Source organism: Salmo salar, chromosome 13 (genome assembly GCF_965601325.2).
Source record: "Salmo salar chromosome 13, fSalSal1, whole genome shotgun sequence".
Lineage (NCBI taxonomy): Eukaryota > Metazoa > Chordata > Actinopteri > Salmoniformes > Salmonidae > Salmo > Salmo salar.
In genome coordinates, this window is record NC_138303.1 from 76057669 (window position 1) to 76085660 (window position 27992).

Genomic DNA, 27992 nt, shown 5'->3' on the forward strand with positions numbered 1-27992 from the left:
TTCTGAAAAACACTGTTGCAGACTGGTCAATCTCTTTATAAAGTGACCCTTCCGTACTCTTCATGAGATTCACTGTAATCAGATACGTGCCTTTGTGCACGATCACAAGGGTTACCTACGTCCATCAAATAATTTGAACAACCTCAGAACAGGATTTTCCTGTAAATATATATCCAAAATGCGTCGTAGAGTGACAGGTACTGCGTTCGAGATGCTGGGCTGTGGTTCTACTATCACGAGCCCGACGCTGAGCAAGCTTTTGCTTGCCCCCATCACGAAAACAATCACCCCCATCTCAACAGACAGCAAATTATTTCTTTCTACATCTTCAATACAGGGACATACAGAACTGGCACGAGAGAGGTCAAAAACCGTCACGTCGTTTTACAACCAGTCTGCAATCGATGCCTCGACAGAAAAGGTAAGGAAAGTCCGTTCCTCTGACTTGCCCTTTTTGACCAGTAAGCCTCAGCACTGTCCTTAGCAGCTAGCTAGGTATTACTGTAGTTAGCTATCTAACGTTAGCGGGTTAGAACGGATGGTTAACTAGCTAACATAGCTAATATCTTCGGTAAGAATGTTTGGTGCGTTGCCTTGGGCCCCAAGAAGTAAGCAAATGTAACCACCATGTGAAAGATTATGACGATGTGAAGAATTATGAACAAAGTACTACGTTTGCGGGCTCGATAGTTTATTAAAATATATATTTTGTTAGTTTCAGATTAGTGGGAGTGACATGAACGACACGGGTATGTTCTCGACACACGGCAAACATTTGTCAAACCCTGGTAAAATTGGTCCGAGATTCGACAGATATTAGGACCTTCAAACTTCCATAACTCGCGAACGGTTTGAGCTACATACAGTGACTTTAGAAAGTGTTCTCACACCATGACTTTCTCCAAATTTAGTTTAAATAGTTTTAAATTATCACTGGCCTACACACAATATCCCATTATCTCAAAGTGGGATTTGTTTTTATAAATTTGTACAAATTCAAAACGAAAATCCGAAATGTCTTGAGTCAAGTATTCAACCCCTTTGTTATGGCAAGCATAAATACATTCAGGAGTAAACATTTGCTTCACAAGTTGCATGGACTCACCCTGTGTGCAATAGTGTTTAACATTAAGTTTGAATGGCTAACTCCCCTCTGTACCCCACACTTACAATTAACTGTCAGGTCCCTCTGCCCAGTTGTGAATTCCAGATTCAACCACCAAGATGTGGGAGATTTTCCAAGGCCTCGCAAAGAAGGGAAGCTATTGGTAGATGGGTAAAATAAAATTGCAGACATTGTATATCCCTTTTTGAGCATGGTGAAGTTATTAATAACACGTTGGATGGTGTATCAGTACACCCACTCACTACAAAGATACAGGCTCCCTTCTTAACTCAGTTGCCGGAGAGGAAGGAAACCACCCACGTATTTCACCATAAGGCCAATGGTGACTTTTAAAACAGAGTTTTTAATGGGGCGGCAGCGTCGCCTAGTGGTTAGTAACCGAAAGGTTGCAAGATCGAATCCCCGAGCTGACAAGGTACAAATCTGTCGTTCTGCCCCCGAACAAGGCAGTTAACCCACTGTTCCTAGGCCGTCATTGAAAATAAGAATTTGTTCTTAACTTCTCTAGGGTCGGTGGGACGAAATCGTCCCACCTACGCAACAGCCAGTGTAATCCCGTGGCGCGATATTCAAATACCTTAGAAATGCTATTACATCAATTTCTCAAACATATGACTATTTTACACCATTTTAAAGACAAGACTCTCGTTAATCTAACCACACTGTCCGATTTCAAAAAGGCTTTACAACGAAAGCAAAACATTAGATTATGTCAGCAGAGTACCCAGCCAGAAATAATCAGACACCCATTTTTCAAGCTAGCATATAATGTCACATAAACCCAAACCACAGCTAAATGCAGCACTAACCTTTGATCTTCATCAGATGACAATCCTAGGACATTACAGCATATAAATATTCTAAAACATGAATCCTGTTTACAACAAGGCACGAACGTAATACTGCAAAAAACCTTTGTTAATTTCTTTAACAATGTCCTGAATACAAAGCGTTAGGTTTGGGGAAAACGCATCACAGAGTACCACTCTTCATATTTTCCAGCTTGGTGGTGGCTGTATCATGTTATGGTATACATGTCATCTGCAAGGACTAGGGGGATTTTTTTTATATATTTTTTTAAGGATGAGTAGAAATTGTATTATGCTTATCACAGGCAAAATCTGAAAGGGAAACATGCTTCAGTCTGCTTTCCAACACACTGGGAGACAAATTCATCGTTAAGCAGGACAAATGTACACGAGTTGCTTACCAAGATGACATTGAATGTATTAATATTAGGATGGTGTCCTTAATGTTTTGTACACTCAGTGTATAAGGAATAGTAATGTTTTCTACACTCAGTGTATAAGGAATAGTGTTGTCACTATACCAACATTTTACTAACGATACCAGGCCAAGTATCACGATACCAAGTAGTATGGATGGGGTACCACGGGGGAAATTCTGTGGCCTGGTGCCCCCCCCCCCCCAGTTCCGGTTTTCTAAACGTTATCCGCAGGTGCTTCAAACAACCGTCACTGATATTCCCACTTCTACTCATTACAACACAGAATTTAACTTCAAACTGTTTAATAGCATACTGCATAGAATGGCTGATTTGCTCATATTTGCCAAGGCCTACCTGTGATTTGCCTGGAGAGATTGGAGGAAGGAATATAAACTCAGCAAAAAAAATAAACGTCCTTACTGTCAACTGCTTTTTATTTTCAGCAAACTTAACATGTGTAAATATTTGTATTTACATAAGATTCAACAACTGAGACAAACTGAAAAAGTTCCACAGACATGTGACTAACAAATGGAATAAGTGTCCCTGAACAAAGGGGGGGTCAAAAGTAAGTCGGTATCTGGTGTGGCCACCAGCTGCATTAAGTACTGCAGTGCATCTCCTCCTCATGGACTGCAGTGTTTAAACCGTTTACAATGATGATCTGTGAAGTTAATTGTAAAAATTCAATTATCTTTGAAAGACAAGGTCCTGAAAAAGGGACGTTTCCTTTTTTGCTGAGTTTACATGTCTAATGATCTGCATGTAATTGTGGCAGTAAGGTGAAAACACTGCATGAAATCTTCTTTACTCTTCAGTAAACAGACCCACATGGACTCCCTCCCACACTCTCTCGCTCTCATAAACACACACCGCTCTCTCCCACAAACACATACACACTGCTTCCAACTTAAAAAATGTTAGGCACCAAACAAAATGTAATGAGCACCAGAGTGATTTTTCATATACACTGAACAAAAATAAATGCAACAATTTCAACGATTTTAGTTAATTCATATAAGGACATCAGTCAACTGAAATAAATTAATTCGGTCCTGAAATAAGGATTTCACATGACTGGAAATACAGATATGCATCGGTTGGTCACCGATACCTTTTTATAAAGAAAAAAAGCTAGGGGCGTGGATGATAAAATTAGGCAGTATCTGGTGTGACCACATTTGCCTCATGCAACGTGACATCACCTTGGCATAGAGTTGATTGTGGCCTGTGGAATGTTGTCCTGCTCCTCTTCAATTGCTGTGTGAAGTTACTGGATATTGTCGGGAACTGGAACACGCTGTCGTACACGTCGATCCAGAACAACATCCTAAACATGCTTAATGAGTGACATGTCTGCTGAGTATGCAGGCCATGGAAGAACTGGGACATTTTCAGCTTCCAGTAATTGTGTACGTATCCTTACAACATTGGGCCGTGCATTATCATGATGAAACGTGAGGTGATGATGGCAGATGAATGGCACGACAATGGGCCTCAGGATCTCGTCACGGTATCTTTGTGCATTGAAATTACTATTGATAAAATTCAATTGTGTTGGTTGTTCATTGCTTATGCCTGCCCATATCATAACCCCACAGCCACCATGGGGCACTCTGTTCACAGCGTTGACATCAGCAAACCGTTTGCCCAGACATGGTCTGCTGTTGTGAGGCCAGTCGGATATACTGCCAAAATCTCTAAATGATGTTGGTGGCTTATGGTTGAGAAATTAACATTAATTTCACTGGCAACAGCTCTGGTGGACATTCCTGCAGTCAGTATGCCAATTGCATGCTCACTCAACTTGAGACATCTGTGGCATTGTGTGATAAAACGGCACATTTGTGACTTTATATTTTCTCCAGCACAAGGTGCACCTATGTAATTATCATGCTGTTTAATCAGCTTCTTGATGATCCATTCACCTGACTTGTGGCATATCTTGGCAAAGGAGAAATGGTCACTAACAGGGATGTAAAAAAAATTGTGCACAGTTTGAGTCAGAAAAAAGCTTTTTGTGCATATGGAACATTTTCTGGGATCTTTTATTTCAGCTCATGAAACATGGGAACAACACTTTACATGTTGCTGTTTTTATTTTTAAGTGTATTTTAAAATTGACTTTCCTTATGAACTGTAAGTCAGTAATCTTTCTTGTGGTTTTATGCTTTTTTTATTTATTTATTTTTTTAACCAAAGGCCTCTTCTTTGTAAGGAATAATGAACAGTTTTTAAATAAGGTTGCTAAGTCAAGTGGTTGAAGAGCTATTGACATTTGAATAATGCCAGGCTGAATAATGCCAGGCTAATGATGGAGAGTTAGACACATCATACCAAAAATGTTGACCTTTACTGTTATTATAATGGTGAGAGGTTAGCATGTCTTGGGGGTATGATATTTGTGCGTCGAACTCTCACTCATCATTATTCACCATTCATTCATGGCTATGTACAAAAGTTATGTAATTTCTTAACGGTTCACCCGATATGGATGAAAATGACAGCTTTAATTTGAGGTTAGTCTGCACTTTAACTTTATAGTCAGTTTTGTTTTCAAATCCGAACTTTGAGTATAGAGCCAAAATAAGGAAAAATGCTTCACTGTCCCAATAATTACGGAGGGCACTAATTCATATCATAGGCCTAATAGTACTGTAGAGCATTTTTTACTTGCACACAATGTAGCTGAATTGCCCCATCCTGCCCTAGGGGGCCCACTGCCCGGCCGCACCCCAACACACCCCAGTCAGCTTTAGGAACTTAATGAAAACATTCATTATTAGTTTCGGGTGTGTTAGGCCAAGACCAGAGTGACAACCAACAGTACGGCAGACTCCCAGGGCTAGGGATTGCCTAAATGGGAATCCCTGTTTTCAATAAACTCCTTTTGTCGTGCAGTATTACATATGGCATCCAGACCTTATGAAAGTTGCACAGTATACCCTTAATCTTGTAGTAAATCAAATCTAGTGATTAGAGGTCGGCTGATTTTTTTTTGAAATTTTTATTTATTTTTAAATGATTTTAACGCCGATACCAATTATTGGAGGACCAAAAAAAAGCCGCTACCGATTTTAATCGGACGGTGTGTGTGTGTGACGACAATTACTTCAATACTGAATGAACACTTATTTTAACGTAATATAATGAATAATATCTATTTAGTCTCAAGTAAATAATAAAACATGTTCAATTTGGTTTAAATAATGCAAAAACAGTGTTGGAGAAGAAAGTGAAAGTGCAATTTGTGCTATGTAAAAAAAATATAATGTTTAAGTTCCTTGCTCAGAACATGAGAACATATGAAAGCTGGTGGTTCCTTTTTATCATGTCTTCAATATTCCCAGTTAAGAAGTTTGGGGTTGTAGTTATTGGAATTATGACACGTCGACTATTTCTCTCTAATACCATTTTTGTATTTCATATACCTTTGCCTATTGGATGTTCTTATAGGCACTTTAGTTGCCAGCCTTATCTCAGGAGTTGATGGGCTTGAAGTCATAAACAGCGCTTTGCCAGCAGCTCTTAGCAATGCTTGATGCAAACACAGTAAAGTGCTGTTTGAATACTTACGAGCCTGCTGCTGCCTACCACCGCTCAGACTGCTCTATCAAATCATAGACTTAATTATAATAACACACAGAAATACGAGCCTTTGGTCATTAATATGGTCAAATCTGGAAACTATCATTTAGAAAACAAAAAGTTTATTCTTTCAGTGAAATACGGAACCATTCTGTATTTTATCGGAAGGGTGGCATCCCTAAGTCTAAATATTGCTGTTACATTGCACAACCTTCAGTGTTATAATTACGTACAATTCTGGAATATTAATTACGGTCTTTGTTAGGAAGAAATGGACTTCACACAGTTTGGAACGAGCCAGGTGGCCCAAACTGCTGCATATACTCTGCTTGCACTTAATATTGCCTGCTAACATGAATTTCTTTTAACTAAATATGCAGGTTTAAAAAAATTATACTTCTAGAGATTTTAAGAAAAGCATTGATGTTTATGGTTAGGCACATATGTGTAGTTAACTAGTGATTATGTGAAGATAAGTTTAATGCTAGCTAGCAACTTACCTTGGCTCCTTGCAACCACAAGGTCCTTTTGATGCTGCACTGGTGGTCAGCCTGCCATTCAGTCTCCTTGTGGATTGCAATGTAATCGGCATCCAAAAAAGGCAGATTACCGATTTTTGTTATGATAACTTGAAATCATCCCTCATTAAATCGGTTGACCTCTACTAGTGATACATAACTTGATTTGTCCCAAATACAATGCTTTTAGTTTAAATATTTAGGACAAAATGATTTCTTGTTTTAGGTTATGGTCCTGCTTAAAGGTGAATTTGTCTCCCAGTGTCTGTTAAAGCAGACTGAACCAGGTTTTCCTCCAGGATTTCGCCTGTGCTTAGCTTTATTCCATTTTTATTTTTATCTTTAACTCCTTAGTCCTTGCAGATGACAAGCATATCCATAACATGATTGAGCCATCACCATGCTTGAAAATATGAAGAGTGGTACTGTGATGGGGGGCATTTTTTGCAGTTTTACTTTCATGCCTTATTGCATGTTTTGGAATATTTGTATTCTGTACAGGCTTCCTTCTTGACACTGTCAGTTAGGTTAGTATTGTGGTGTAACTACAATGTTGATCCATCCTCCGTTTTCTCCTATCACGAGCCATTTAAACAGTTACAAAGTCACCATTGGCCTTATGGTGAAATCCCTGAGTGGTTTCCTTACTGTCTGGCAACCGAGTTAGGAAGGACGCCTGTATCTTTATAGTGACTGGATGTATTGATACACCATCCAAAGTGTAATAACTTCATCATGCTCAAAGGGATATTCAATGTCTACCAATAGGTGCCCTTTGCGAGGCATTGTAAAACCACCCTGGTCTTTGTGGTTGAAACTGTTTGAAATTCACTGCTCAACCTTACAATTATCTCTGAGGTACAGAGATGATGTACTCATTCAAGAATCATGTTAAACACTATTTCACAGAGCACCTTGTTAGTCACATTTTCACTCCTGAACTTATTTAGGCTTGCCATAAAAGGGGTTGAATACTTAAGGCTTTTCAGCTTTTCGTTTTAATTTGTAAAAATGTCTAAACATAATCCCACTTTGACATTGTGGGGTATTGTGTGTAGGCCACTGACACAATCGCAATTTAATAAATTTTAAATTCAGGCTCTAACGCAACAAAATGTGGAAATAGTTTCTGAAGGCACTAAATGCTAACAAGTGGAAGCGAATATAAACAAATTGCAAGGACAGACATGTCACACCCCAGCTCATAAAGTTGTACAAAAGTTATCTCAAAAGGTTTGCTGCACACACCAAAACATACTAGACATCTGGGATTTTGGTCCAGGAGGGGATTGCTTAACTTGCTTACAGCAGAGAATCAAACAGAGAATTTCAATTTTAACTTGATCACCTTTTGCAGTGGATCGTCAGGTCGTGGACGCTTCTGTTTACTCTGTGGGCTTTTTGTAAAAAAATAACTAAACACCATGCGACTTGCTCAATCTCCTGCTTTGGGGAACTGTTTCATAATGAAAAAAATAATGCAACAGGCGACATGAATAACTTGATCAGCTTTATCTATTGAAGGGATACTTGGGGATTTTGGCAGTGGCCCTTCATCTACTTCCCCAGAGTCCGATGTACTTGTGGATACCACTTTCAGTTTCTGTGTGCAGTTTGAAGGAAGTTGCTAACTAGCGCAATTGCTAGTGCAACGACAGTCTATGGGTGTCTGCTAGCATGCTAGTAGATGCCCATAGACTTTCAGTCATAACGCTAGTTAGCATTGGCTCACGAAAATACCCTTAACTTCCTTAAATGGTATCCACGAGTTCATCTGACTCTGGGGAAGTAGATAAAGGGCCTCATTGCCAAAATTCCCAAGTATCCCTTTTTACCTAGTGCACAAGTTGACTGCAGGTATTTATTGAGTTCTTGTGTCCGTAATCCGTATCTCATGAATTCACACTACATTGTTGTTGGCTTATGTCCATTGTATCTAATATTGGAGGAAATCCACTAAACCAGACCTACAACTGTTTTTCTCCTCTCTCTCGCTCTCCCCAGGCCATGGTCCGACTGACACCAGCCACCCTGCTCTATGCTGGGAAGTCTCCGGATGGAAACCACATCCTGGTAACTGACCACTCCTCTATCCAGTCTTCGGACAATATTGTATGGTTAGTTCTCATCATAATAGGCCTTAGACACGCTTTGTCTGCGGGATTGATGACTGCCTTAACCCTAACCCTATATTTGAGTGTTCCTTAAACAGATATTGGACCAATATTTCACTCTTTTTCTCCCCTATGCTGCTTTAGGAATGTCATCTTGAGTGTTTACGTGTAGCACTCTCACTGGAAATATAATTTTACTATACTACTCTAATTAACTTGGGTCATTTAAAAAAATGTTTTTTTGCCTAGTCATTGATCACTTTGCCTTGCTCTGTATTGTCTGCGGTGTGCATGTCTCACCCTTCCACCCTGTCTGTTTGTAGAGTAGTGCCAAGTACCTGCACAAGGAGTTGCCTGTGCGCATTGCCCACCGTATCAAGGGCTTCCGCAGCCTTCCCTTCATCATTGGCTGCAACCCCACCATCCTGCAAGTGGTGAGTCCCTTCTCTTTGTCAACATGTCTGGTTTACCTTTCCGGTGCAGTAACGGCCCCTTTGCAACTTGCGGGACAAGCCTCTCATTCCAATCATTGTGCTTGTCTGGGAGAGGAGGGCATGTGCTCAACAGGTGTCCGAACATAATTGAGTCAGTGTCACTGTATCAGAATAGACTAACCTTGAACAGCCATTCATTGAGAATGGAGTTGTTACACAACACTGCTATCGTTTATTAGCTTAGCTTCCTAAATTCGTGAGAAGGGCTTCTTTACACTGTAACAAACAAAGCCACATCACTCTATGCCTACAGAACTATAATCTATTCGATTAAGTAATGTCTATCAGCATACCCAATTTCTGCCTGAGTGTGTAAAGTTCTTCTCCTATAGAGCTAGAGTTGAAAAGATAAGCCATCTGTGACATTGGAGGTTTTCCTTAGTACTGCACATGGCAGCTAAAGAACAATGAAGCCTTCTCTACTCCTCCCTTTGGCATCTCTTCTCTCCTCCCTTCCCATGGCCTATTTACTTCATCTGATTGTCTTGACACTGGATTAACTTTTACCTAGATTTCTCACACAGCAGAGGCACTCTTCATTTTCACAAAAAAAATGCATGATCAGTCGTACAAGGGATGTATACCTGTAGGCCTAGTGCTTTCTCTGAATATTCTCCTACCAAAAACGCATAACCAGTGATGCATAAATTACTGTACATATTTTATTTTATTTTTTAAGATGGGGTAATATTACTAATTCACTCAAACAACTTCTCAGGATTTGAGTCATATTGGAAGACCTAGGCTATAACCTCGTAAACATCCTGTTTTTGGTATGTAGGTCAGGACACATGTACGCCCATGGGATGTGTTGTGGCCCACTTATGGAGGCACAGGATGTTCCTCTTACCTAAGTGTGCTCAGAGGGAATTTTAATCAACACCCACTGTCTGTTTCCCTCTCCTGCAGCATGAGCTCTACATTCGAGCATACCATGTGTTGAGTGATTTCCCAGTGGTGAGTAGTCAAGCGGCCACACTGAGGAGTAGGTTGGGTTGGCAAAGTGCTTGACCCTGAGGTCTTCCATATTTATCTCTCTCTCTGGAACTGGAGAGGCTGTCAGACTTGTGTGTGTGTGTGTGTGTGTATATATACACATATATGTGTATACATGTATGTGTATACATATATGTGTATACATGTATGTGTATACATGTATGTGTATACATGTATGTGTATACATGTATGTGTATACATGTATGTGTATACACGTATGTGTATACATGTATGTGTATACATGTATGTGTATACACATACGTATATACATACATGTGTATACATGTATATGTATATATATATATGTGTGTATATGTGTATATACGTATGTACACGTGTATATATATATACATGTTTATATATATATATACATGTATATGTATATGTATATATGTATATATATGTGTATATATAATGTTTCTGCCACCCCTTCATTCAATACCTTGTGCAACCTCCCTTTGCCAAGATAACAGCTCTGAGTCTTCTCCTAAAATGCGTAAAAAGGTTGGAGATCACATGGCAAGGGATCTGAGACCATTCCTCCTTACAGAATTTCTCCCAATCCTTCAGATTCCGTGGTCCATGCTTGTGGGCTCTCCTCTTCAGCTCATCCCACAGGTTTTCTATGGGGTTTAGGTCAGGGGACTGGAATGGTCATGGGAAAACCTTGATTCTGTGGTCAGTAAACCATTTTTGTTGCTTTTAAGGTGTGCTTTGGATCATTGTCCTGCTGTAAGATCCAACCCATGGCCCAGTTTAAGCTTTCTAGCAGAGGCAGTCGGGTTGATTTAATATCTGCTGGTACTTGATGGAGTCCATGATACCATGTATCCTAACAAGATGTCCACGGCCTTTGGGAGAGAAACAGCCCCACATCAAAGATCCACCACCAAACTTTACAGTGGGGATGAGGTACTTTTCTGCATGGATATCTTTGTCTACACCAAACCCAACTCTGGTGTTTGTTTCCGAAAAGCTCTATTTTGGTCTCATCTTACCATAGTACCTGGTCCGATTGAACGTTCTAGTAACGTTTGGCAAGCTGTAGGCGCTTGAGTTTGTTTGTCGACAGCAAAGGCTTCTTTTTATGGCAACCCTCTCAAACAACTTTTATGTAGGTGGCGTCTGATTGTAGTTTGAGACTTTATGACCCCTAGACCCAACTAATGTCTGTAATTCTCCAGCTGTGATCCTTGGAGATTTTTTGGCCACTCTAACCATCCTCACTGTGCGTGGGGTCAATATAGACACACGTCCTCTTCCAGGCCGATTGTGAACATCTCCAGTTGCTTTAAACTTCTTCATTATTGCCCTGATGGTTGAAATGGGCATTTCAACCATTGCGCTATTTTTCTTATAGCCATTTCCTGATTTGTGCAGCTCAACAACCTTTTGTCGCACATCATTACTGTATTCTCGGGTCTTTCCCATTGTGATGGATGACTATGGGAACTTGACCTGTTACCTCTTATTTATACCCCAGTGAAACAGGAAGTCATGGCTTACCATTTACGTGTTCCTAATCACTCAGCTGAACTTTAACTTAAAATGGGAATATTCTTGAGTAAAATCTAACTAAAGAATATCTAGGCGTGCCAATAATTGTGACACCCATGTTTTGAGGAATAATTTTTCACTTTTTCTAATCATTTTACTTAAAGGTTTTATTTTTGAATATTTTGAATGCAAGACCAAGAGGATAAACACTGGGAGACAAATTCACCTTTCAGCAGGACCATAACGTAAAAGACAAGGCCAAATACACACATACACACATCACACTGGAGTTGCTTACAAAGATGACATTGAATGTTTCTGAGTGGCCTAGTTACAGTTGACTTAAATCGGCTTAAATCTATGGCAAGACTTAAATGTCTTGCAATGATCAACAACCAACTAGACGGAGCTTGAAAAATGTTCAGAAGAATAATGGGCGAATGTTGCATAATCCAGGTGTGGAAAGCTTTTAGACTTATCCAGAAAGACTCACAGCTGTCATCACTGCCAAAGGTGATTATAACATGTATTGACTCAGGGTTGTGAATAGTTATGTGAATTTATATTATTCTGTTTTCAATACATAAATAAAAACAAATGGCTCATTATTGTGTGTGTAAATGGGTGAATACTTTCTGAAGGCTGTGTGTGTGGATAAACAGTTGATTTCAAGACACTTCTGCAAGTATATTTTATTCTAGTGGAGAAATTGACCAATTCATCTGACCGGAATAAGAATGGAATTCATCCCAGCTCTGATTTTGATAATGGTCAAATTCAAATGGATTTCACTCTGCATCATCTGTTTGTCAGATCAAGGACCAGGAGATGGATGCTCGCTACAGTAAGCTGGTGCAGCAGCTCCTGGATGACCACAAGGATGTGGTCACTCTGCTGGCTGAAGGCTTCAGGGAGAGTCGGCGGCACATCCAGGTAATGGCCATAAGCATATGTCAGCTGATTCTAGTCATTGACTTTCCACTTTAACAGCTGTTTTATCGTCTTGCTGCTGCCAGTCATATGGAATACAACTTGAGGTTGCAGATCTTTATTTAAATTGGTTATAAGTTGGTTGTTGGAACTCTTTATTTTTGTAATGTTACTGTAGGCTTTACAGAATGGTGTAATCTATTCCTGGCCTTGAGTGTGTTTTGATGTTCCAGGATGAGACCCTGGTCCGTAACTTTCTGGACACCACCCTCACCTCCCGTCTGGGCATCCGGATGTTAGCCACACACCACCTTGCCCTGCATGAAGAAAATGTATGTCTCCCATCAACCTTCTAGTCATTAATTGCTAACAGACTGAGAAAAGGAACACACATGGGGTTATTACAGGGAAGTATAAGTTGAAGAGGCAAAGCATACTTGGATAACTCATTTATTTTCACACTAAACGTGCCCACCAGAACATGAACCCAACATTTCAGCCTAGCAAACACACTTTTAGTTTGGATTATAAGTATTACAATAAACATCTGATTAATTTATTTGTGCAGTAGTATCTCCAAATATCTATAGATGCTCTAGCATACACTAGCCCACCAGTGCAGTGAAATGCAGTGTCCCTCCCGATTGACAGATTGTAGATTATGCACCACTCATTGCGAGCTAAAAGAAAAACGAAACATGTCAGATGGACAGCCATTATTATTGGTGCAGTCTGCTGGCCCCATGACTTTTACTAGAGCCAGTTTTGTATCCTTATATTAACCCCTGATGTGCTTTATGCAGCCAAAGAACTGGGCCCGGTTTCCCAAAAATCATCTGAAGGCTAAGTTCATCGTTAGAACCTTCGTAGGAGGATTGTTAAATCTGAGCTGCTTCCCAAAACCATCGTTTTTAACGTTCACTTAAACGCTTGTAATCGAATGCCTGCCTCAGGCCACTCGTAGAACAGCTAAGTGCTTCATTAGATGCTTTCCCCCCCCCCCTCCTGCATCACTTTATAGACAAAATCTAAGCTAAATATAGAATCACATGGTTTATCCGCCTCTGACCGCCGATAACTTCAGAACAAAGTTGACTACGAATAAAGTTGCCGATCTCTTTGCAATTGATACAAACAAGCGATGTATAAAAATATGCTTTAAAATAAGAGATGACTGCATTAAAATATGTATGCTATTGGCTTATGTTAATCATATTGAAATGCATTTCATGTTCAATCTAGTTCTATTTTGTAGGCTGTGTGTAATTTGTGTCAATATATTACATGTGTAGTCTAACAGGTGCAATGATGTGCCAAATATGGGATTTTAATAATAATAATAATAATAATAATATTATTATTATTGGGTAAGCATTAGAATAAGCTGCCTCAATATTTGCAGCTGTAGGTGGTAATACAGCTCTAGGACAGGGATCAACTAGATTCAGCCACGGGCAGATTTTTTTTTATAAATGGCGCATGGTCGAGGGGCGGACCGAAAAATAATTACAAATTTGTGGACTGCAAATTGACGGCAAGAAGCCCAAACGAATATAACATTTGACTAAAACATAATTTCAAGTTGTGTGGGAATACTTTGGAACCGATTTCCTAAATAAATGCACTTGCTGATTTTCTGGTGTTTTTAGTTAAGTCCAATGGTGCAGCGGTCTAAGGCACTGCGTCTCAGTGCTAGAGACCCTGGTTTGAGTCCAGGCTGCATCACAACTGGCCGTGATTAGGAGTCCCATAGGGCGGCGCACAATTGGCCCAGTGTCGTCCGGGGTAGGCCGTCCATTGTAAATAAGAGTTTGTTCTTAACCGACTTGCCTAGTTTTACATTTAAAAAAAAAATTATCACCCGAAATACTGTTAAGATTTTAATGGAGAAAGTTGATCCAAGAGCAGTGCTACCTTTTGATCCTGTCAGTATCTACACATGCTCCAACGACGCACTTAACACCATGCAGAGAGAACGGTCGTTTTGGGAAATGCATGTTACATCTTCAGCCGCTGTAGGAAAGAGTCATCTTTAAAACACTCGTAAGCCTAAATTCCAGTGTGTGCCCCAGTGGGCCTCAGAATATTTTCATATGACCTAGTTATAGGGTCTATATAACGTTTCGGTGGTCAGGATGATGAAGCATGTTTGCCAGGTCTAGAGACTGTTAGTTAGTACCTGATACCTCACTGAGCATTATGGTTTTGTTGCCCAACAACACTTAGGTCTAACTCACTGTTTTATCAAATCCTTTGCCGGCTGGTTTCTTTCTGAAACATTGAGATTACTTGCCCTATTTGTCACATGTAGTAAATTCTGACTAAGATTACATTGACTCTTAAGAAATTGGGCAAACTATCATCTGTTTAGCATGTCTGTAATAAAGCTTTTGCTTCTCCTCCTATACCTTTCATCCCTCTATGCAGCCTGATTTTGTGGGCATCATCTGCAGGCGACTTTCCCCCAAAAAGATCATTGAGAAATGGGTTGATTTTGCAAGGTGAGTGGTGGTTTGTTACCATATATATATTGTTGGTTTAGAATCTCACTTCTGTATTGGACCACAGGTCATGCTCTGCCTTCTATTTGCCCCTACTTTTCTGTGATAAGCTGATAGAGCTCATGTACAGCCTTGTCACAGGGCCTGCCATTGTGGACTGTATATGGGCCTTTGTTCCACCTTATCCATTAACAATTGCATCAAAAGTAGCAAATACAACTAGTAAAAGCAGATTGATTACATTTTAGTAGGGGACTGAACAGTGTACAAAACATTAGTAACACCTTCCTAGAATTGTGTTGAACAGCGTCAATTCGTCAGGCATGGACTCCACAAGGTGTTGAAAGCATGCCACGGGGATGCTAGCCCATGTTTACTCCAATGCTTCCCACAGTTGTCAAGTTGGGTGGTGGATCATTCTTGATACACACGGGAAACTGTTGTGTGTGTGAAACCCAGCAACGTTGCAGTTCTTGACACAAACAGTGGGCCTGGCACCTACTACCATACCCTGTTCAAGAGGCACTTAAATCTTTTGTCTTGCCCATTCACCCTCTGAATGGCACACATACACAATCCATGTCAAGCATTAAAAACCCTTCTTTAGCTTTTTAGACGCCGATAGAATGCTGCTGTAGATTACAGACAATTTAAGATTAAGCTAATTTTGGCACACATTTCAAACAGACCGCTCAAAATCAATGAACAAGTTAACTTGGTTTGAAAGAGCACAGTATTTTCTTTAATGTGACGCCATGTTCATGTCAATAGGAATAACACTTATTTTGTCTTCCAATGTGTGAAGACAATACACTTAACAAACCCTAGAGTATTTAAATTATAGTACATTTCAAAGTACCAAGTATAATATCTTATAAATAACAAATTATCCAAAATGTGACCAGAGGATAATATTCAGAAAGTATTTGACAATGATTCTTTCTTCTGTAACAATGTAAAAATTCAAACAATTATTCAAACTATTTCAAAATGTAGGTAACCTCTAAGATTTAGTACAGACCAGGCCTGACACACAATGTAGAAATAGTAGCGTACTTTGACGACAATTCTGTGAATGCAACAAGTATTTAGATAAAATATAAAAACATCTGTTTCAGAGACAAGACTTGTAATACAAATTCATATTTCACACTATCACTTTAGTGTTTTTATTTAGCCTACAACATGTCATGGAACTTCTGGAAGCACGGCCCCCATCCTGCAAGTGGCACAGAACACGTAGTGCACCCAAAGGAGGTTTCTACACATCTCCCACTCTTTGCTGATACACCACACACACCCTCTTGTGCCCTTCAAACTTAACCTGCTTTCAAATGAGTTACAACTCGGTCCGCACACCCTGGTGCCACACTCTTGGATCCCCTCTTCCTGCCACTGTAGCCATATCACAAAGTGACTGTGCAAACTGCATTTTGAATGCCTTCATGGACCAGCGCCTGTGGTTTCTAGGAGGGGTCCATTGTGTGGGGGACACTGCAATGTACACATTTGATGGCAATGTTGAGCATCACCCAAAACACATTTCCACCATTTTCTGCCTGTGCATCCAACATTGTAATAGCTCTTCAGTTGGTCAAGATGTTCAATCCCGCCCGTTTTCTTGTTGTAATCCATTACAAGCTCTGTAACAGAAGGTCCCTACCACTTAAAAACAACTCCAAAGCCACTGTCACTTTAGGCCCAGGCTGTGTGCGAATGGTGGGGCTTAGGGCAGACGCATGCCATTGAAACGTAGGTTCCCCTCTCGGGTATGCTCTCCCTCGTCCACTCCTTCCACTATTTTCTTCCTCCATCTCTATCCCTCCAATCCTCTAACTCCTATTCCTCTCTGCTTTTTGCTGCTAGGCCTTGACTCTCCATTCTTTCACTTTCACTGACCCAGAGTAACAACAAATAGGATTCCATTGTAGTCAGGAACATAATGTCTCTAGTCCTTCCTCTCTTTTTCTCAACCATACTATATTCCTAATAAATTGTGTGATAGTTACGCCTCTAATTCCTCTCGCTTTCTTTCTCTTCCTAAAAAAAATAAAAAAAATAAAATAAAAAAAATACTCTTGCCCGACACACTAAGTACAGAGTTAGCCAATGTTAGCTGATTAGTGACGAAGCTGGGACAGTTTCCAAATGAATTGCAGTGGTAGAAAAAAGACAAAACAAGCAACTTGTTAGCTGGCTATGTAAACAAATATCCAACTCATGTGAGCTTCACTGCGCATGCATCTATACTGAACAAAAATATAAACGCAACATGTAAAGTGTTGATCCCATGTTTCAAGAGCTGAAATAAGAGCCCAGAAATGTTCCATATGCACAAAGCTTCTCAAATTTTGTGCACAAATTTGTTTACATCCCTGTTGGTGAGCATTTTTCCTTTGCCAAGATAACACCTGACAGGTGTGGCATATCAAGAAGCTGTTTGAACATGATCATTACACAGGTGCACCTTGTGCTGGGGACAACAAGGCCACTAAAATGTGCAGTTTTGTCACAACACAATGCCACAGTTGTCTCAAGTTTTGTCTGCATTTGGCATGTGGACTGCAGGAATGTCCACCAGAGCTGTTGCCTGAGAATATTGTTAATTTCGCTAAACATTCTGATTGGCTGGGCCTGGCTCCCAAGTGGGTGGGCCAATGCCCTCCCATGGCTGCGCCCCTGCCCAGTCATGTGAAGACCATAAATTAGGACCTCTTAGTTCATATAAGGATATCAGTCGATTGAAATAACTCAGTAAAATCGTTCATTGTTGCGATGATTTTTGTTCATAAAACTACCCTGACAGCTAAGCTGTCAAATAATAGGAAACGAGGCAATGTATAGCCTATGAATATCTGCACCTAGCAAACATGACAAACCATAACCAGAAATTACTCAAGCCTTCATTTCGGTGGCTAGTTAGCTGGTTGTTAACCAACTAGTTAGCTGACTATATAGATAAACACTTCAACTTTTTACATGAGCAGAGGGCAATCATTCGAGCTCCACCGCTGATGTGCTCGCCTGTACCAACCAAATTATCATGACAGGATTTGCTAATCTGTGAGCTATTACCTAAATTTCACCGCATCAAACATTGACAACCCCAAACATGTATCTGCAGTTACTTCACTCACCTCAACATCGCTTTTCAAGGTGCAAGGACATGTGCGAATCCGTATCACCAACCAACACGATAGTCTCTCTAACAGTGAAAAGTCATGTCTGCTTCGGCGCTGTCATTTTTGAGTAATGAAGTTTAAAAAAAAATAATAATCAAATGACCGCATACCCTGTTTCTGGTTGATGACAACAGCCACGCGAATACGAGAAAAGTGAGTGCAAGTGCATTTTGTGATATTGTTAGAAAAACAAGGCTGAACCTGGGTGCTATAGTAATTTAAACGAAGGACGTTGACTGCCGCTATGGGTTCTACATTATTTTAACCTTCTCCCTTTCCTCTACATTGATTTGAAGTGGATTTAACAAGTGGCATCATTAAGGAATCCGCTTTCACCAGTCTGTCATGGAAAGAGCAGGTGTTCCCAATATTTTGTACAGTGTGTAAATATTGTAGCGACCCGCACAGACAGTTGTGGGTTATGTGTTAGGCTATTACTGGGTTGTCGTACTTACCAGTGTTCGCGGGGTCATGCCAATCAACCTGCTATCTGCCAATCACGGGAATGCCTGGAATGTTCGGATACCGGGCAGCCTGGTGGTTGGCGGAGTGGCGTGAAGGGGGGTTGGGCAGGGAGCATTGGAAGTTAAGACCGGGTTCAGCCATTGTTCTCTCGCTTACGTCTGGGCTTCACAAGAGAAGGTCACGGTTCGTTTGTAGTGTACCTTTCATTTATTTGGCGTGGGCTACGGCCAAACAGTAGCCTGTGTTAAGTTGTGTTAATAAACCGTCCATTCGTTAACTCCATCCTCTGTCTGGACAATTGTTCCTTCATGATCTAGTCAGGTCATTACAATATGGTGCTGTGCAATTAACCGCTATTTTTCGTTTTCAAGCTAATTGACATACTTCGGTTAAATTATTTGACTTTAATTTTTTGCCCGAATCGCAGTTTCTCTAAAGATTAAATCGGATCAAGCCCGAACTGTGCGATGTAGTTTCCAACAGGCCAATATTCGACTTAGTTTAGTGCTGAAAACGTGGTAACCGGCCATTGCGCCCCCGCCTACTTGTCCGGTCTGTGTGGAACGGAGACTGCGAGAAGAGCTCGCGCGATTGACAGAGATAAAAAGCAGTTGCGTCGAGGTATCTACACCTGAAAATGCATGATCAAATGGATTTTATAGTTGGTATTCAGCCGTCAAAGGTGTGCCTTATTTACTTTGAAGAACTACTAAAATTGTGATCTGTCAGATCGCATAGGCAGCAGCTCAGTAGAGATGAGATGACTACTTGGAATGAATTAAGTCATTTAATAAAACAAATGTAATGTACGTAACAACTGAAATATTTTTGTCACTACCATGTTTGTTTTATTCTGTGTTACAGCGTTCAACCCACAATGCATAGTGCATTTTAATGTAAAACTTTTATCGAAAACCGTCTTAAAAAATTAAGAGGCAGATTAATTTATATTAAGCCCCACGATCAAGCCATGATAAATAGATACTGTATAGTGGGGAAAGACGGCGACGGGCAGTTAAGATATAGGCTACTAGGCTGACTCCACTGGCTCTGTATCAAGGTATTAAGTTCATAGTCAAAACCACCGTTTGTGTGGCACAATGCAACCTACAAGATATAGCATATCCACTCACAGGCAAGCACAAGCCTCTGCACTTGTTGTCCCAGTTCAGCCCCACTAGGGATGTGCAGCTTCTTCTCGCTCTCTCTCCTAGCCCTCTTCTCTCCCTCACTTAACCTCTTTCCAGCCGATTTGATGAATGTTTTATTTAATCCATTTTAGAATAAGGCTATAAGTGGCCTGAATACTTTCCGAATACGCTATCTGTACACAATTGTAAGTCTGTGTGTGCATGCTTCCTCATGTCTTCTGCAGGCGTCTGTGTGAGCACCAGTACGGTAACTCCCCGCGGGTGCGTATCAACGGCCATGTGGCGGCCCGCTTCCCTTTCATCCCTCTGCCCCTAGACTACATCCTGCCTGAGCTGCTGAAGAACGCCATGAGGTACCAGAACACTTCACTAATCCTTTTAACTAACTTTCTGACAACTCACACCCCTGAAACCTCATACATTTTCCCTTAGACATGTAGTCAAACAGGAAATCAGACTCCACAGTAGCCATTGTAAGACTATACATCACTAAATCTCTAGTTAGACAACCTCTTTTCTTCAAAGTATTTAGCTGTGTGCTACTGCTATTGGTGGCGAAATGTTGCCCAGGTACTTATGAGAGGATTGCTAAGGTGTGTGTGTTCAATCTGCCATTCAGTCCAATGAGGAATAGAGGTGTTTCTGTTCTGTTCTTGGAGCTCTGTCTCAGATGTCGCAATTAGCAGACAGACTATTCACTCTGACTCATGTTCCTCCTTCCTAGAAGGCAGTGTTTCTTAGGGTGTGTCATAACATGTCATCTACCAGTGAGTCAAACTCATTCCATGGAGGGCTGAGTGAGTTTTCGCTCCATCCTTGTACTTGATTGATGAAATAAGGTCACTCGTTAGTAAGGAACTCCCTCACCTGGTTGTCTAGGTCTTAATTGAAAGGACAAACCTGCAGACACTCGGACCTACGTGGAATGAGTTTGACACCCCTGCTCTAAACAATCCTGCTGACAGATTCTGTGTCGGGTTACGTTGAAGGACTCCACAGGCTAATGTCCTCACTGCCTGCCCTTGACCTCCCCTCAATCTGTGTCCCCACAGGGCCACCATGGAAAGCCACCTCGACACACCTTACAACTTGCCTGATATCATAGTCACCATTGCAAACAACGACGTGGACTTTGTCATCAGGTGAGTGGGTGACCTCGGCACCTTGATTATCTTTACCTCTATCTACTCAAGACTCCTTTAACAAGGTTAAGGAATTACGCAGTTGCTAGCTAATTTGTTCTGGGACCTAAACGTTGAGTTATTTTACCTGAAATGCACAAGGTCCTCTACTCCGACAATTAATCTACACCTAAAACGGTCAACCGACTCGTTTCTAGTCATCTCTCCTCCCAGGCTTTTTCTTCTTTGGACTTTATATGTCGATTGGCATCTAACTTTCATGGGTGTATTACCACAACGGCCGGACCGACCTCCGTTAATATTTCAATCACCCATGTGGGTATAACCAAGGAGATGGCACGTGGTTATCTGCTTCTATAAACCAATGAGGAGATGGGAGAGGCAGGACTTGCACTGTGTTCAGCGTCACAAATATAACAGACTTCTATTTTAGACCTTGGCAACGCAGACGCTCATTGGCACACGCGTGCAATGATTGATTAACATGTATGTCTACATTTATTTTGCGGCGAATGCAACACTGTCAGCATGTTAGGAGTCCCAGACTATGGGCTTAGCTGTTTGAATGGGAAACCTGACACCTCAGGGTAGTTTCCTTTAAGCTGCAGGCTTATCATGCCCAGTGTGGTCGCCATAGGAACAGCGGTTCAGGACCACAGTGAAAGCGACCAGTGAACTCACCGTCAGCAGACTTACTCACATGCGGTATGTAAGAATAGTAAATCGATGTTGATGCTAAATTGTTTTACCTGCACAGATTGCAGAACAGGTCAGTATATTAAGTGCTTTTGTACTCTAGTCATTTCCAAATGCATTTACATACAGTGCATTTGGAAAGTATTCAGACCCCTTGACTTTTTCCACATTTGTTTACGTTACAGCCGACACACAATACCCCATAATGACAATTTGGGGAGTTTCTCCCATTCTTCTCTGCAGATCCTCTAAAGCTCTGTCAGGTTGGATGGGGAGCGTCGCTGCACAGCTATTTTCAGGTCTCTCCAGAGATGGGCTCTGGCTGGACTACTCCAGGACATTCAGACTTGTCCAAAACCACTCCTGCATTATCTTGGCTGTGTGCTTAGGGCCATTGTCCTGTTGGTCGGTGAACCTTCGCCTCAGTCTGAGTTTCGGTGCGCTCTGGAGCAGGTTTTCATCAAGGATCGCTCTGAACTTTGCTCCGTTCATCTCTCCCTCAATCCTGACTAGTCTTCCAGTCCCTGCTGCTGAAAAACATCCCCACAGCATGATGCTGCCACCACCATGCTTCACCATAGGAATGGTGCCAGGTTTTCTCCAGACATGACACTTGGCATTCAGGCCAAAGAGTTCAATCTTGGTTTCATCAGGCTAGATAATTTTGTTTCTCATGGTCAGTCCTTTAGCCCCAGACCATTATTTCTCATCCACTAAACTTTACAGTTGGCACTATGCATTGGGGCCGGTAGCGTTCTCCTGGCATCCACCAAATCCAGATTAGTCCATGAAACTGCCAGATGGTGAAGCTTGATTCATCCCTTTAGAGAACGTGTTTCCACTGCTCCAGAGTCCAATGGTGGCAAGCTTTACACCACTCCAGCCACCGCTTGGCATTGCAAATGGCGATCTTAGGCTTGTGTGTGGCTGCTCGGCCATGGAAACCAATTTCATGAAGCTTCCGACGAACAGTTCCTTGTGCTGACATTGCTTCGAGGTAGTTTGGAACTCGGTAGTGAGTGTTGCAACCCGAGGACAGACGATTGTTACGCGTTGCACGCTTCAGCACTCGGTGGTCCCGTTCTGTGGGCTTGTTTGGCCTACCACTTTGCGGCTGAGCCGTTGTCGCTCCTAGACTTTTCCACCTAACAATAACAGCATCTAAAGTAGACCGGGTCCGGTCTAGCAGGGCAGCAATTTGACAAACTGACTTGTTGGAAAGGTGGCATCCTATGACGGTGCCACGTTGAAAGTCACTGAGCTCTTCAGTAAGGCCATTCTTCTGCCAATGTTTGTCTATGGAGATGGCATGGCTGTGTGCTCAATTTAATACGCCTGTCAGCAGCGGGTGTGGCTGAAATAGCCAAATCCACTCATTTGAAGGGGTGTCCACATACATGTGTGTGTGTATATACAGTTGAAGTTGGAAGTTTACACGCACCTTAGCCAAAAACCTTTAAACTCAGTTTTTCATAATTCCTGATATTTAATCCTAGTAAAAATTCCCTGTCTTAGGTCAGTTAGGATCACCACTTTATTTTAAGAATGTGAAATGTCAGAATAATAGAGGGAATGATTTATTTCAGCTTTTATATCTTTCATCACATTCCCAGTGGGTCAGAAGTTTACATGCACTCAATTAGTATTTGGTAGCATTGCCTTCAAATTGCTTAACTTAGGTCAAGTGTTTTGGGTAGCCTTCCACAAGCTTCCCACAATAAGTTGAATGAATTTTGGCCTATTCCTCCTGACAGAGCTGGTGTAACTGAGTTAGGTTTGTAGGCCTCCTTGCCCGCACACACTTTTTCTATAGGATTGAGGTCAGGGCTTTGTGATGGCCACTCCAATACCTTGACTTTGTTATCCTTAAGCCATTTCGCCACAACTTTGGAAGTATGCTTGGGGTCATTGTCCATTTGGAAGACCCATTTGTGACCAAGCTTTTACTTCCTGACTGATGTCTTGAGCTGTTGCTTCAATATATGCACATTTTTCTTTCCTCATGATGCCATCTATTTTGTGAAGTGCACCAGTTCCCTCGTGCAGCAAAGCACCCCCACAACATGATGCTGCCACCCCTGTGCTTCACGGTTGGGATGGTGTTCTTTGGCTTGCAAGCCTCCCCCTTTTTCCTCCAAACATATTGATGGTCATTATGGCCAAACATTCCATTTTTGTTTCATCAGACCAGAGGACATGTTTCCAAAAGTATGATCTTTGTCCCCATTTTGTAGTTGCAAACCGTAGTCTAGTTTTTTATGCTGATTTTGGAGTGGCTTCTTCCTTGTACTATTTTGTCCAGATGAATTTGGTACATTTGGAAATTGCTCCCAAGGATGAACCAGACTTGTGGAGGTCTACAATTGTATTTTTTTATTTTTTCCTGAGATCTTGGCTGATTTCTTTTGATTTTCCCATGATGTCAAGCAAAGAGGCACTGAGTTTGAAGGTAGGCCTTGAAATACATCCACAGGTACACCTCCAATTAACTCAAATTATGTCAATTAGCCTATCAGAAGCTTCTAAAGCCATGACATTTTCCAAGCTGTTTAAAGGCAGTCAACTTAGTGTATTTAAACTTCTGACCAACTGGAATTGTGATAGAGGGAAATAATCTGTCTGTAAACAATTGTTGGTAAAATTACTTGTCATACACAAAGTAGATGTCCTAACCGACTTGCCAAAACTAGTGGAGTGGTTGAAAACGAGTTTTAATGACTCCAACCTAAGTGTATGTAAACTTCTGACTTCAACTGCGCATGCATGCAGTGAGCTGCTTGTATGTGGTTGCTATGAAAGTGAACCGGTTGCGTGTGACCAGGGGTGTATTCATTCTGCCGATTTTCTGTTGAGAGAAAAAAAATGTATAAAAAGAGAAATTTTTTTAGGTTGTGTTCATAAATTCGCTCTGGGTGTTCCTGAATTCAGAGCGTTGCCAGGTTGTCCGTTCATAAATTCAGAGCTTTTCGCTCTCGGCGCGTTCAGCGCACACACTAGTTGGTTTGATCCGAATGTTCTGACCTTGCATCGGCAGTCAGGCAGTCAAGCACCCAAGCTAAGTGGTTAAAGTTGACTATCTTGCTAGCTACTTCCAGTCACAAATGAGAGAACACCTCTGACCATTTTACTCGCCCTAGCAGAGCTGGTTAAAGTGGTTTCATGTAGTCTGGTGATGGCGCTGCTGGCAACAATTAACTTTTTTTGGCCAACTTTTGCTGACACCGGTCTTACTCAACGGTTGTCGAGCTTCGGCATCAGTTATTCTTGGCTCTGGCACACTCAGATGAGTGCTCTGGAATTGGAGCAGATAGCCAGAGGGATTTTACGAACACACCCTTAAACGTAAGCTACGAAACCAAAACTGGGATAGACAAATTCAGTTTAACTTGTTTGCAGGCAAGAGTGTACAAAGCGATATTGAATGTGTCACTGTCACCTTGATTACAATTTATTTTTATGCTGGACCTGTGCACTTACATTGAACTTTTATTCATAGGCTTGGTTGTAGCAACCTCATGATGGGTATAGGGAACATTAGAGTATCATGTAGTAGCCTAAACCTATCTGTTGCATTGAACTGGGTGAATGGAATATGAATGACAGTCATCCAGTAATAGTAAATAAGGCCATGCTCATAAGTATTAAACATCTTAAATGTCATCGACCGCCACTGGTGGTCATATAGGGGATTAAGAAACCAAAGGATGATACCGGCATTTGACGAAGTAGTCTTGATGTGGGCTAGCGTTAGGTTTAAGTGACTTAAGTTTGCCAAGCACAGGGATGAAGATAATTGGAATCGCCAGACGTAATCCTACAGCATATACTGTAAGCGTCTGCCTTCTCTTTCTTTTGGTTTCAGTTGCCTTAATTTAAACAAATGTTCAGAATTGTACTGTGGCGGGTATTTTCTTTATTGTTAATACCAGCCCCCGTCCTGGCAGGAGGCCTTTTGGTAGCCCGTCATTGTAAATAAGAATTTTTTCTTAACTGATTTGCCTTGTTAATTAACATGAATACTATACCTTTTTTAATTTCTCTTGTGTAACCCTGGGGTATCCTCAATGTTCGTCAGGATCTCAGACCGTGGTGGCGGCATCCCCCACAGCATCCTGGACAAGGTGACGGACTACCATTACAGCACAGCTGAAGAGAGCAACCAAGATCCACGCATGAACAACCTTTTCAACACCTTGACCAACAATGGGCCTCAGTCTGGCCCAATGCACGGGTGAGTTAGACGGGCCGTATACAATTTCAGTTGGAAAACATTTGCTCCAGTTCAGCCATAATGAATGTGAACAAGGTAATTGATACGCGTGATAATCCTGCTCATTGTGTCCTCCTGTCTGTTGATCCCCTTTCGACTGCATCGGTTCTTAATCTCATAATGCAGGGTTGAATTGACTGCCAGTGTGCCATGGGGATGCCACTTAAAGTAGAAAAATATCACACACTTCCATTTCACTGATTCACATGGGTTCACTTTATCCTATGAATTATTGAGACTTGAAGGGGGATGGATATGGAAGTAAAAAAGGTTGTCGTAACTGTTCTTTTCCATTTAAGTAGTCATGGAGATGAAACGTACGAAATATGTAATTTGTGCAAACATCTTATGACTGTGAGGATAATGTTTACGTCTGCATTTAGCAGCCCCAAATTATTTATACACATTTGCTTTCTCTGGAAGGCGGTCCTCGCATGTTGCAATGCAAAATAAATCTATCAATTTGTTAGTGCCAGTTTACAAACCTCCATATTATTAATGAATGAGAAACTGTGTGCCCGTCAGGTTCGGCTTTGGGCTGCCCACCTCCCGGGCGTACGCTGAGTACCTGGGCGGTTCCCTGTCCATCCAGTCCATGCAGGGCATCGGCACCGACGTCTACCTGCGCCTGCGCCACATCGACGGCAAGGGAGAAAGCTTCCGCGTCTAGCACCACTTGCAGGGAGCACAGATATATTTCCACCAAGGGACTCAACCATTTCAGTGTAAGCCAGGGCTAGGCTGATATAGGAGACCAGTTGGCTCCTCACAAATTGGCCTCTTAAAGTTTCCTATTTTTGCCTCAACTTTAAATGGCTGCCCAGTTGGCGCATTCACCTCTTTTTTTTGTTTTGCGTTTCCCTCTGTCACTGCTCTTCAGCATTGAGGGTTTTTGAACTCTTGAGCGTACCGGTCATAAGCAGAGAGTGTTTATGTTACATTGGTAAAAAGGAAACAAATCTGCCTTAAAGTTAATTTGGTCTGCCTTTAAGTTACTTGTGTTGCATAGCTTCTGCAAATATAAAAAGACTAAAGAACTGAGAGAGGTCTCTTTACACACTCCAGTGGCTACTATCTGAGTTTGGATGACGCTGCCCTTAAAAATGACTTATCTTGAATCGCCTGTGGAGGATACTGCCAAAACACACTGCCAAAACAACATTTGATTCAATTTGAAGAAAACAAGCAGAAGGAACTGTTGCGTGAACTCTTGGTTTAGCGCCATTCTGTCAAGCTCTTAAGCAAGGTCACGAGCCGAGATGTTCAGTTGCCTTACTGTATGTGATGCTGGTCCTTACGACGACATGCTAATGTAACTTAACCAGTACTGCTGTTCAATTATCTTTGTAATGCAATGTCACACTCATATCACGTTAGTAAATCTAATATACAACATTTGCATAATACATTTGGGGGGGGTTGGAAATGCTCATCACTTGCTGTGTCATAGTTCAGATATTAAGTTGTTTTTTTATTTCAATACACCGGAACAAGTATTGTTTATTCATGTTTTGCTCATTTATCTGCGGAGAAAGTGTTAAATGTCAATATCAGAGGTTGTTAATTTCCTTTTTGTTTTGAAGTCGGCTTGGTGTTGAAGTTTTTTTTCTTTTTTTTACTGAACACATTCTGAGGAAGGGCAAGTTTTGAAACCGTACTTTCAGTATGGTGGACATTTTACGGTGCATGATGAATTATCAGAATATAGAACTGCAGGTATGTGCTCTGGTCTGCTGGCATAAGCGTGCTGGAATTTGCATGTAAATCCTTCAGTGTATACAAATCAGTGAGGAGCATTTGCAACGTTTCACCTCAATGAATATACCTAATGTTCTCTGTGATTTAAAAGTTTTGGGATGGGACTAGGTAGATAAGAATTAGTATTTTTCTAGCATGAGAATTCCTGTGGGATAGACTGCAGTGACCTCATGAAGTATGTGCCCTGTCCAAATCTTCCCCCTGCTGGCAAAAGCGATGAAGCCTGACACAAAAAAACAGCATAATAGTTTGAGTTATGTATACTGAACAAAAATATGAATGCAACATGTGAAGTGTTGATTTCATGAGCTGAAATAAAATATCCCAAAGATTTTC

At 41.3% G+C, this 27992-nt stretch overlaps 1 protein-coding gene across 1 annotated transcript; it reads left to right on the forward strand.

The window, feature by feature from the left end:
* The first annotated feature begins 22 nt into the window (after window positions 1–22).
* Window positions 23–27992, forward strand: LOC106567669 (branched-chain alpha-ketoacid dehydrogenase kinase). The gene is made up of 11 exons (XM_014137226.3): window positions 23–421; window positions 8465–8533; window positions 8898–9008; window positions 9978–10025; window positions 12375–12494; window positions 12725–12823; window positions 14919–14992; window positions 20015–20143; window positions 20843–20932; window positions 25704–25859; window positions 26424–27992. Exons 1-11 carry the CDS (start codon window positions 179–181, stop codon window positions 26566–26568), a joined length of 1284 nt encoding a protein of 427 aa, XP_013992701.1. The 5' UTR covers window positions 23–178; the 3' UTR covers window positions 26569–27992.

Bases quoted from the DNA above. Each gene is read 5' to 3' on its own strand.
- LOC106567669 (XM_014137226.3), top strand. From the start codon at position 179: ATGCGTCGTAGAGTGACAGGTACTGCGTTCGAGATGCTGGGCTGTGGT. The intron at 12,824-14,918 runs GTATGTCTCCCA...CCCTCTATGCAG, and splicing joins TTGCCCTGCATGAAGAAAAT to CCTGATTTTGTGGGCATCAT. The intron at 25,860-26,423 runs GTGAGTTAGACG...TGTGCCCGTCAG, and splicing joins CAGTCTGGCCCAATGCACGG to GTTCGGCTTTGGGCTGCCCA.